Source organism: Pan paniscus, chromosome 3 (genome assembly GCF_029289425.2).
Source record: "Pan paniscus chromosome 3, NHGRI_mPanPan1-v2.0_pri, whole genome shotgun sequence".
NCBI classification, from domain to species: domain Eukaryota; kingdom Metazoa; phylum Chordata; class Mammalia; order Primates; family Hominidae; genus Pan; species Pan paniscus.
This window is the reverse complement of record NC_073252.2, coordinates 86,188,403-86,201,018: the sequence shown is the minus strand read 5'-3', so window position 1 is coordinate 86,201,018 and position 12,616 is coordinate 86,188,403. Positions and strand designations below refer to the sequence as shown.

General features: G+C 39.1%; 1 protein-coding gene across 1 annotated transcript in view; it reads left to right on the top strand.

Moving 5' to 3' along the window:
* Positions 1 to 12,616, top strand: part of ABCG2 (ATP binding cassette subfamily G member 2 (JR blood group)) — a 143,511-nt gene that overhangs the window by 35,595 nt on the left and 95,300 nt on the right. The window contains exon 2 of the mRNA XM_055111612.2: positions 3,758 to 3,912. Coding sequence (XP_054967587.2) covers positions 3,899 to 3,912 — 14 coding nt within the window. The 5' untranslated portion in view covers positions 3,758 to 3,898. The remainder of the gene's footprint in view (positions 1 to 3,757; positions 3,913 to 12,616) is intronic.

The window sequence follows — 12,616 nt, the reverse complement described above, 5'->3', positions numbered from 1 at the left end:
CACATGCACTAAGAGGCAAAATGCCGAGTTTAACTGGTATATGGCCTCCTGAGAACATTTGACTAGTAAGAGAAAAACACCTCAGTTGAGCATGCATACAACTTCAGTAAACACACTGTGCATGTGGCCCCACCCAAGTGCTGACAGGCCACTGTGCATGCAGACAGCCCACCCCAAGGGAAGAATCAGGGGAGAAGGGACATAAGACCCCGGAAGTATGCCAGTGTATAAAACCACAAGTCAAAGGTCAAACTGTGCATGGGATTTCTCAAGTTGCCCACTTGACCCTCTTCCAAGTGTACTTTATTTCCTTTCATTACTGCCCTAAAGCTTTTTGATAAACTTTTACTCCTGCTCTAAAAGTTGTCTTGCTCTGTCACTCTGCCTTATGCTCCTCTGTCGAATTCTTTCTTCTGAAAAGGCAAGAACTGAGGTTGCTGCAGACCTGTGTGGATTGGCCGCTACTAACATATTTTGGTGCCATGTGACTAGGATACCTTCTGCTGCTAACAAGCCGACCACATATTATATGGACCCTATCTGTTTTCTGGATAGCCCGGAACAAACCCTTCTAAGTTAACACATTCTTTATTCTGATATGTTACAGTAAAATTAGTTATAAAAGATACAGTTTTAGCTTTGGCCAGTTAATAAATGTGACTGTGATCAGTTTTCCATGAAATTTTATAATCTGGAATATTTTATTTTTAGAGACAGGGTCTCACTCTGTTTCCCATGCTGGAGTGCAGTGGTGCCATCACAGCTCACTGCAGCCTTGAACTCCTGGCCTCAAGAGATCCTCCCACCTTAGCCTCCTAAGGCACTGGGATTATAGGTGTGAGCCCCCAGGCCTGGCGGTAGAATATTTTAAATGTGTAAAAGAAGTATAGAGAATATTGTAATAAATACTCATTTTACTCATATGATGACTTCTAAGCATTGGCATAAGTCTATTCTCCACAAAGAGATTCCTTTAAAACATAGACCAGTTGGGTCATTTTTCTTCTCAAAATTCTCTGATGGCTTCCCACATCTAAATTAAAGCTCAAAGTCTCAGTGAGCCACCAGGCCTTACACCATCGGGCTCCCCATTAACTCCCGCCCTGTCTCCTACCATTTTCCCTCACATTACTGGTACTCCAGCTACATTTACCTTGCTATCTTTTCAAGATGCCGAGCGCTTTCCTGTGTCAGCCTTCGTGCCTACAGCTCTTTCTGTCTGAACCACTCCTATCTCAGGATCAAGTTTAGCTGTAAGACAGTGGAAGAAAAAAATAGACATTTATTTATTTCATGTTCAAGAAATATAGAAGCAGTCACTCCAAAGACAGTATAGCAATTTCATTGTTTCAAGCACCCACACTCCTTTTTTTTTTTTTTTTTTGAGACGAAGTCTGGCTCTGTCGCCCAGGCTGGAGTGCAGTGGCCAGATCTCGGCTCACTGCAAGCTCCGCCTCCCAGGTTCACGCCATTCTCCTGCCTCAGCCTCCCGAGTAGCTGGGACTACAGGCGCCTGCCACCAAGTCCTGCTAATTTTTTGTATTTTTAGTAGAGACGGGGTTTCACCATGTTAGCCAGGATGGTCTCTATCTCCTGACCTCGTGATCCGCCCGCCTCGGCCTCCCAAAGTGCTGAGATTACAGGCGTGAGCCACAGTGCCCGGCCGCACCCACACTCCTTCTGTCTTGTTGCTTTGCCATATGCGACTTCCATTCTCAAAGTCATTTCACAGTCCAGGGTAGCTACAGGAACTCCAGTCCCTGGGCTTGAATTCCAGCCAACAGGAAAGAGGAAACGGCAAAGAGCACTCTGTTTCTATGAAATGTCAGGTGAAAAAGGAAATGGAACATCTGATTTTTTGAAAATGTTTTTTTAAAATTCAAACCTTTGGCCGGGCATGGTGGCTTACGCCTGTAATCCCATTAGGTTGGGAGGCCGAGGTGGGCAGATCATGTGAGGTCAGGAGTTCAAGGCCAGTCTGGCCAACATGGTGAAACCCCATCTCTATTAAAAATACAAAAATTAGCCAGGTGTGGTGGCAGATGCCTGTAGTCCCAGCTACTCGGGAGGCTGAGGCATGAGAATCGCTTGAATCCAGGAAGTGGAGGTTACAGTGAGCCAAGATCATGCCATGGCACTCCAGCCTGGGCAACAGAGCAAGACTCTGTCTCAAAATAAAATAAAATAAAATAAAAAATTCAAATCTTTGCTATATGAAGTAAAATCCCATCTACATTCATGGCAGCCTTACAGGATATTAAGGTATTCTTTTCAACTAAATTTGTTTCTAATCAGCCTACTAGCAAAAATGTAGTTGAGCTTGATATCATTGTATTGCCTATGATCCAGGATAATTCAGATACTTTTTGTTTTAGCAACAGAAACCTCTTAAAAATTAATTACATAACCATAATATATAAAAATAATAATATAGTTATTGATGCAAGTACTTTAGGTGCTAAAATTATAACATTTGCTTATCAGGAAATTATACAGTGAAAACAGTATTTTTAGCACAAAAACCTTGTGAGAAAGGTTCACTGATTTCAGCTGTAGTAAGCCTCTGAAATTTATTTCTGTATTTGTTTTGATCGAACAATATTGAGAAAAAATCTCACTCATGTACTAGCAGTCAGAAATGATTTTAGGTTTTTGTGTTGTGTTGTTTTGTTCATCTTATAATTTTACAGTTCTGATTAAACAGACATGGCAAAGGAAGATTTATTCTGAGATACCAATAAAAATAGCACAAGTTAACATATACGTTCCCAATATGTTAAACTTCAGTATATAGTACGTGAGAAGGCATGGTAAATATGTTTTTATACAAATTGTTAAATGTTTTAAATAAATAATTATATATTTTTAATATATTTTGAAAGGGCACATTGTCACTTATTGGCTTTTAAAAAAATAGCTTTGGCTGGGCACGGTGGCTCACGCCTGTAATCCCAGCACTTTGGGAGGCTGAGGCGGGTGGATCACCTGAGGTCAGGAGTTTGAGACCAGCCTGGCCAACATGGCAAAACCCCGTATTTACTAAAAATACAAAAAATTAGCTGGGCAAGGTGGTGGGTGCTTGTAATCCCAGCTACTTGGGAGGCTGAGACAGGAGAATCACTTGAACCCAGGAGGCAGAGGTTGAAGTGAGCCGAGATTGCACCACTGCACTCCAACCTGGGCAACAGAGCAAGACTCCGTTTAAAAAAAAAAAGGCCAGGCATAGTGGCTCATGCCTGTAATCCCAGCACATTGGGAGACAGAGGCAGGTGGATCACCTGAGGTCAGGAGTTTGAGACCAGCCTAGCCAACCTGGTAAACTCCGTCTCTTCTAAAAATACAAAAATTAGCTGGGCTTGGTGGTGGGCGCCTATAATTCCAGCTACTCGGGAGGCTGAGGCAGGAGAATCACTTGAACCTGGAAGGTGGAGCTTGTAGTGAGCCGAGATTGCGCCACTGCACTCCAGTCTGGGCCTGGGCGATGGAGCGAGACTCCGTCTCAAAAAAAGGAAAAGAAAGGGAAAAGGAAAGGGAAGGGAAAATAGCTTCATTGAAATTAGGTCTCAAAATTTTCACCTCTTGTAAGTATACAATCCAGTGAATTTAAATAAATATATAGAATAGTATAGTCATTACGAACCCAATTTAAGGACATTTCTATCACCCCCAAAAGATTCCTCAGGCCCATTTGTAGTCATTTTTCTTTCCCATCCAAACCCCAAACAAATTTCTTTCTTTTTTTTTTTTCTTGACACAGAGTTTTGCTCTGTCACCCAGGCTGGAGTGCAGTGACACGATCTTGGCTCACCGCAACCTCCACCTCCCGAGTTCAAGTGATTCTCATGTCTCAGTCTCCTCAGCTTCCTGGATTTTGCCACGTTGCCCAGGCTGGTCTCGAATGCCAGAGCTCAGGTAATCTGCCTACCTCGGCCTCCCAAAGCCCCAGACAACTTTCTAGCTATAAAGATTTGCCTTTCTGCATGTTTCATTAAATGGAATCCTATAATTGCTTTGTACTTTTATTATACTTAGCATGTTTTTGAGGTTTATCCATCTTGTAGCATGAATTAGTACTTCATTAATTTTGATTGCTGAACGATTTTTTATTGTATAAGTATACCACATTTTCTTTATTCACTTATCAGTTGATGGGTATATTCAGGTTTCCAATTTTTAGCTGCCATGGATAATGCTACTGTAAAACATTTGCTTACAGCCCTTTGTGTAAACATAGGCTGTCATTTGTCTTGGACAGATTCTGAGAAATGAATTTGCTGATTCATATGTTAAACATACGTTTAGCTTTTAAAGAAACTGCCAAACTGTTTTCCAAAGTGATTTTATCATTTTTAAATTCCTACCAGCAATGTATGAAGATTTCAGTTTCTCCACATCATCTCGCCAACACCTGTTATTGTAGGTCTTTTTGATTATAGCTATTTTAGTGGGTATGAAGTGGTATCTCATTATGGTTTGAATTTGTATTTACCTAATGGCTAATGATGCCAAGCATCTTTTCATGTACTTGTTGGCCATTCATATCTTAGGTGAAATGTCTTTGTAAATTTTTGCCCTTTTTGTTTTTTTTTTTGAGACGGAGTCTCACTCTGTCGCCCAGGCTGGAGTGCACTGGTGCGATCTTGGAGCACTGCAAGCAGTGAGCCAAAATCGCGCCAGTGCACTCCAGCCTCCTGGGTTCACGCCATTCTCCTGCCTCAGCCTCCCGAATAGCTGGGACTACAGGCACCCTCCACAATGCCTGGCTAATTTTGTGTGTGTGTGTGTATTTTTAGTACAGATGGGGTTTCACTGTGTTAGCCAGGATGGTCTCGATCTCCTGACCTAGTGATTCGCCTGCCTCAGCCTCCCAAAGTGCTGGGATTACAGGCGTGAGCCACCGTGCCTGGCCAATTTTTGCCCTTTTTTAAACTGAGTTATTTGTTTTGGTATTGAGTTGTAATGGTTCTTTATATAATCTGGATAAAAATTGGTCCTCTATCCTGAACGTTTAGAAAAGGGCACATGCAATATTTATATTTTAAATTTAGTTTACAGATGGAACTAAAAATGTGTACATGTTGTATATATTTTTACTTGTGGGAAAAAAGTCTATACTATGGATATAAGTTATCTGATATTTGATTTGTAAATATTTTCTCTCAGTCTGTGGCTCGTCTTTTCATTTTCTTAATGGTTAAAATATATTTTAGAAACAATATTTCCACAAAAGTCTTGGAGTCCCTAAATCCTCTACTTAGTAACCTTGGCTTATCAGAACACAGTTTGAAATCTACTGCAAGTGTTTAGCAACCTTTAAATTCAGCAAGCTGAGTAACTCATCTTCAAGGGAATCGTGCACTGGTGGAATTGGAAGGGACTTTGCAATTAATCAGATGCCCTCCTAATTTTGTAAATAGACTCCTGGATAGTTGAATGACTTAATTACAATTCCTATACAACAGGTTTTATAGAGCATTTCTGAAGGCCCACGGCTTGGATTTGAGGTCAAACGGAGATTAGGGACTGATGAGTTCAGATAGAACAGGGGTATAAAGTGAGAAAATCAGTATTTCCTGATAGCACTAGAGATTTATTTGCTGGCTGAAGATAAAGGAGATTAGGCATCAAAGAGAAGGAAGGAAGAACTCTGAACTCTATAAAAACAGGCTTTAATAATAGAAATCTACCTCAAAGACTGTTTTAAAAAGAAAAAAGAAACCCAACAAACAAGAACTCTTGCAGTTAAAGGAATTGTGTTCAGTATATAAGGGGTGACTTTGCATATTTACCTCAAATCACCCCATGCCTTCTTTGCATTTATGACTCATGTACATTTCTTTTTGTATGTTCCTTTAAACTAACCTCATTCATTCATACCCCTTTAAACTAACTTCATTCATTTGTTCATTAACAATGTACTATTCTTTTTAATGATAAAAACCCTAAATAGGAATAGAAGGAAACGTCTTCAGCATGATAAAGACCATGTGTGAAAAACCCAGAGCTAACTTCATATCAATGGTACCATCAAACTGAAAGTTTTTCGCTTAAGATTATTAACAAGTGCCTGATTTTGCCGGTTACATTCAACATGGTATTAGCAATTGTAGCCAGAGAAATTAGGCAACAAAAAGAAAGGCATTTAAATTGGAAAGGAGAAAGTAAAATTATCTCTGTTCACAGATGTTGTAATCTTCTATGTTGAAAACCTTAAAGACTCCACACACGAAAATTAGAGCCACTAAATAAATTCAGCAAAATAGAGGCATACAAAATCAACACAGAAAAATCAGTTGCATTTTATTTCTTATTTATTTATTTATTTATATTTTTAGATGCAGGGTCTCACTCTGTTGCCCAGGCTAGAGTACAGTGGCATGATCATAACTCACTGCAGGCTTGAACTCCTTGGCTCAAGTGATTCTCCTGCCTCAGCCTCCTGAGTGGCTGGGAATACAAGCATGTGCCACCATGCCCAGCTCATTTTTAAATTTTTTGTGGAGAAGGTGTGTTACTATTTTGCCCAGACTGGTCTCAAGCTCTTGATCCTCCCTTCTTGGCCTGGGCATGAGTCATTGCACCTGGCCTAGTTGCATTTTATACTCTAGCAATGAATAATCAATCCAAAAAGGAAACTAAGAGAACAACTCAAGTCATAATATCATCAAAAAGAGTAAAATACTTATAAATAAATTTAACCAAGGAGCTGCAAGATTTGTGTACTGCAAACTTCAAAACATTGCAGAAAGAGATTGAAGAAAATGTAAATGAATATGAAGACATCCTGTGTTCATGAACTGGAAGATCTAATATTGTGTTTTTGTTGTTGTTGTTTAGACATGGTCTTGCTTCTGTCACCCAGGCTGGAGTCCAGTGGCGCAATCTTGGCTCGTTGCAGCCTCTGCTTCCCAGGTTCAGGTGATTCTCCTACCTCAGCCTTCTGAGTAGCTGGGATTACAGGCGTGCACCACCAAGACCAGCTAATTTTTGTATATTTTGTAGAGACTGGTTTTGCCATGTTGCCCAGGCTGGTCTTGAACTCCTGAGCTCAAGTAATCTGCCTGCCTTGGCCTTCCAAAGTGCTGGGATTACAGGCATGAGCCACTGCGCAGCCTGGAAGATCTAAAATTGTTAGGATGGCAATATTACCCAACACAGTCTACAGATTCAACGCAATCCTATCTAGCTCCTAAGGCCATTTTTTGTAGAAATAGAAAAACCCATTCTAAAATTCAAATTAATTGTAAGGGACTCTGAATAGCCAAAATCATCTTGAAAAAGAATAACAAAGTTGGAAATCTCACACTTCCTGATTTTAAATCTTATTACGAAGTTCTGGCTGGGTGTGGTGGCTCATGCTTCTAATCTCAGCTCTTTGGGAGGCCAAGGTGGAAGGATCAGGAATTTGTAACCAGTCTGGGCAACATAGTGAGACCCCATCTCTATTAAATTTAAAAAAAAACAAAGTTAATTGTAATTAAAATAGTGTCGTATGGGCATAGAGACAGACGTTTAGATGAATACGATAGAATAAAGAGACCAGAAATAAACCTTTGCATATGTGGGCAATTGATTTTCAACAAATGTGCCAAGACTAATTCAGTTGGGAAAGGATAGATATTTCAACACATGAGGCTGGGAAAACTGGATAGCCACATATGAAAGAATAAAGTTGGACCCTTACCTTATATAGTACTATATACAAAAATGATCAAAAACCTAAATCTAAGACTTAAACTTATGAAACTCTTACAAGAAAACATAAGAGAAAATCATTATGACATTGGATTTAGCAGTGCTTTTTAGGCTATGACACTGTTGCTTATTTTACAGGATGCTTTCCCTCCCCAACCCATGACCACACATGCCAATAGCAATCCCAGATATTATGATGACTAAAAATGCTACTGGACATTTCCAAACATCCTGCCTGTAGTTGGAACCACTATAGGATACAAAAGATATTTGTGTGTGTTGTTAATAGCATATTTTCAGAGATTGGTAAGAAACTGCCCCATTTGGTAGGGTGTCTTCTCTATTCACTTTTCTTAGTACAAATTGTTAAATTAACTCATCCCTTTAATATAATTTTTAATGTTTGTGGGTACATTGTAGGTGTATATATTTATGGGGTACATGAGATATTTTGACACAGGCATACAATATGTAATAATCACATCAGGATAAATGAGATATCCATCACCTCAAGCATTTATCCTTTATTTATTTTTTTATTTTTTGAGAGGGAGTCTTGCTCTATTGCCGAGGCTGGAGTGCAATGGCATGATCTTGGCTCACCGCAACCTCTGCCTCCTGGGTTCAAGCAATTCTCCTGCCTCAGCCTCCTGAGTAGCTGGGATTAGAGGCACCCACCACCACGCCTGGCTAATTTTTGTATTTTTAGTAGAGATGGGGTTTCACCATGTTGGCCAGGCTAGTCTTGAACTCCTGACCTCAAGAGATCCGCCCACCTCGGCCTCCCAAACTGCTGGGATTACAGGCATGAGCCACCACGCCTAGTCAACATTTATCCCTTCTTTGTGTCACAGACAACCCAAGTATATTTTTTTAGTTATTTTTAAATATACAATAAATTACTGTTGCCTGTAATCACCCAGTTGTGCTATCAAATACTAGATCTTATTCATTCCATCTAACTATATTTTTGTACCCATTAACCAGCCCCACTTCCCACTTCTCCCCTGCCACACTACCTTCCCAGTCTCTGGTAACCACCTTTTTTTTTTTTTTTTTTGGAGACAGAATCTCGCTCTATCTCCTAGGCTGGAGTGCAGTGGCGCAGTCTCAGTTCACTGCAACCTCTGCCTCCTGGGTTCAAGCAATTCTCTCTGCCTCAGCATCCCGAGGAGCTGGGATTACAGTCACCTGCCACCATGCCCAGCTAAATTTCTGTATTTTTAGTAAAGACAGGATCTCACCATGTTAGCCAGGCTTGTCTCAAACTCCTGATCTCAAGTGATCTGCCTGCCTCAGCTTCCCAAATTGCTGGCATTACAGGCATGAGCCACCAACCGTGCTTATAACCACCATTTAAAAAAATGTAATAGAGATGGGGTCTCACTATGTTGCCCAGGCTGGTCTCAAACAGACTCAAGAGATTCTCCCACATCAACCTCCCAAAGTGTTGGGGTTACAGGCATAAGCCACTGCACCTGGCCCCTAACCACCATTCTACTCTATCTCCATGAGTTCACTTGTTTTGATTTTTTAGCTCATGCAAACAAGTGAGAACATGAGAAGTTTGTCTTTCTGTGCCTGACTTATTTCACTTGACATAATGACCTTCGATTCCATTTATATTGTTGCAGATGCCAGGATCTAATTTTTTTGTGGCTGAATAGTATTCTGTTGTGTATAAGCAGCACATTTTCTTTATCCATTCATCTGCTGATGGACACTTAGGCTGTTTCTAAATCTTGGTTATTCTGAATAGTGCTGTAATATAAACATGGGAGTGCAGATATCTCTGTGTCATACTGATTTCCTTTTTTGGGGGTATACACCAAGCAGTGGGATTCCTGGATCATATGTAAGTTCTATTTTTAGTTTTTTGAGAAACCTCCAAACTATTCTCCATAGTGGTTGGACTAATATGTATTCCCACCAACAGTGCACAAGGGTTCCCTTTTCTCCCTCCACATTCTTGACAGCATTTGTTATTACCTGTCTTTTGGATAAAAACTGTTTTAACTGGGATGAGATGATATCTCATGATAATTTTGATTTGCATTTCTCTGATTAATGATAATGAGTACCTTTTCATTTACTTGTTTGCCATTCGTGTGTCTTTTTTTGAGAAATGTCTGTTCAGATATTTTGGCCATTTTTAAATTGGATTATTAGTTTTTTATAGAGTTTTTTTTCAGTTCCTTATACATTCTGATTATTAATCCCTTGTCAGATGGGTAGTTTACAAATATTTTCTCCCATTAATATGGTTCTGTGGTTTCTCTCCTCACTTTGTTGATTATTTTCTTAGCTGTGCAGAAGTTTTTAACTTGATGTGATCCCATTTATCCATTTTTGCTTTAGTTGCCTGTGCTCATGGGGTATTACTCAAAAAAACTGTTGTCCAGTTCAATATCCTGGAGATCTTCCTCAATGTGTTCTTTTATAGATTCGTAGTTTGAGTTTTGTTTTGTTTTGACAGAGTTTCACTGTTGTTGCCCAGGCTGCAGTGCAGTGGCACGATCTCAGCTCACTGCAACCTCTGCCTCCTGAGTTCAAGCAATTCTCCTCCCTCAGCCTCACGAGTAGCTAGGATTACAGGTGCCCACAACCACGCCCGGCTAATGTTTTGTATTTTTAGCAGAGATAGGGTTTCATCATGTTGGCCAGGCTGGTATCAAACTCCCAACCTCAGGTGATCCACCCACCTTGACCTCCCAAAGTGTAGGGATTACAGGCGTGAGCCACCTCGTCCATCCATGAGGTCTTATATTTAAGTTTTTAATCCATTTTGATTTGGTATTTGTATATGGTAAGAGATAGGGGTCTAGATTCATTCTTCTGAATATAGATACCCAGTTTTCCCAGCATCATTTATTGAAGAGATATTCTTTTCCCACTGTATGTTCTTGGGACCTTTGTCAAAAATGAATTTACTGAAGATGTATGGAATTGTTTCTGGTTTCTCTATTCTGTTTTATTCGTCTATGTGTTTTTATGTCAGTACCTTGCCATTTTGGTTATTATAGCTCTGTACTATAATTTGATGTCAGGTAATGTGTTTTTTCTAGTTTTGTTCTTTTTGCTCAGGATGGCTTTGCCTATTGTGGGTCTTTTGAGGTTCCATATAAAGTTTAGAATTTGTTTTTCTATTCTTATGACAAATGCCATTGGTATTTTGATGGGGATTGCATTGAATCTGTAGATTTCTTTGAGTAATGTGACATTTTAACAACAATGATTCTTCCAGTCTATGAACATGGAATATCTTTCCATTTTTGGTGTCCTCTTCAATTTCTTTCATTGCTATTTTATCACTTTCATTGTAAAGATATTTTACTCCTTTGATTAAGTTAATTCCTAGCTATTTTATTTGTAGCTATTGTAAATGGGATTACTTTCTTGATTTTTTAGATTGTTTGCTACTGACATATAGAAATGCTACTGATTTTTTGTATGTTGATTTTGTATCCTGCAACTTTACTGAATTTGTCAGTTCTAATAGTTTTTTGCTGGAGTCTTTAGTTTTTCCAAATATGAGATCATATCATCTGCCAACAAAGATAATTTGACTTCCTCCTTTTCAGTTTGGATGCCCTTTATTTTTTTCTCTTATCTGATTGCTCTAAATAGGACTTCCAGTACTATGCTGAATAACAGTGGTGAAAGTGGGCATCCTTGTTTTGTTCCAGATCTTAGAGAAAAGGCTTCCAATTTCTCCCCATTCAGTATGATACTAGCTGTGGGTCTGTTGTATATGGCTTTTATTATGTTGAGGAATATTCTTTCTATACCCAGTTTTTTGGAGGTTTTTTATCATGAAGGGATGTTGAATGTTAGCAAATGCTTTTTCAGCATCTGTTTTAATAATCATGTCTTTGTCCTTCATTCTATTGATATGATGTATGACATTGATGGATTTGTATATGTTGAACCATCTTTGCATCACTGGGATAAACCCTATTTGGTCATGATAAATGATGTTTTCAATGTATTGTTGAATTTGATTTGCTAGTATTTTGTTAAGGATTTTTTCATCAATATTCATCAAGGATACTGGCTTGTAGTTTTTTTTTTTTTTTTTTTTGATGTGTCTTTGTCTGGTTTTGGCATCAAGGTAACACTGGCCTCATAGGATGAGTTTTGAATTATTCCCTCTTCCTCTATTTTTTGGAATAGTTTTGGTAGAATTGGCATTTTTCCTTAAATGTTTGCTAGAATTCAGCAGTGAAGTCATTGGGTTCTGAGCTTTTCTTTGCTAGGAGACTTTTTATTATGGCTTCAATCTTGTTACTTGTTATTAGTCTGTTCACATTTTGGATTTCATTATGGTTCATTCTTGGTTGTGTGTATTCAGGAATTTATTTCTTCTAGGTTTTCCAATTTATTCTCATATGGTTGCTTATAGTGACTCTAACGATCCTTTGAATTCCTGCAGTATCAGTTGTTGTGTCTCCTTTCTCATCTCTGATTTTATTTATTTGTTTCTTTTCTCTTTTTTTCTTCATTAGTCTGGCTAAAGGTTTGTCAATTTTGTTTAACTTTTCAAAAAACCAACTTTCATTGATTTTGTCTATTGTTTTCTTTGTTTCAGTTTCATTTATTTCGCCCTGATCTTCATAATTTCTCTTCTTCTACCAGTTTTGGGTTTGGTTTGCCCTTCCTCTCCTAGTTCTTTAAGACGCACAGTTTGGTTGTTTATTTGAAGTTTTTCCACTTTTTTTTTTTTTTTTTTTTTGAGACAGAGTCTCACTCTGTTGCCCAGGCTGGAGTGCAGTGGTGCAATCTCGGCTCACTGCAACCTCCGCCTCCTGGGTTCAAGTGATTCTCCTACCTCAGCCTCTTGAGTAGCTGGGACTACAGGTGCCCGCTGCCATGCCCAGCTAATTTTTTGTATTTTTAGTAGAGACGGGGTTTCACTCTGTTA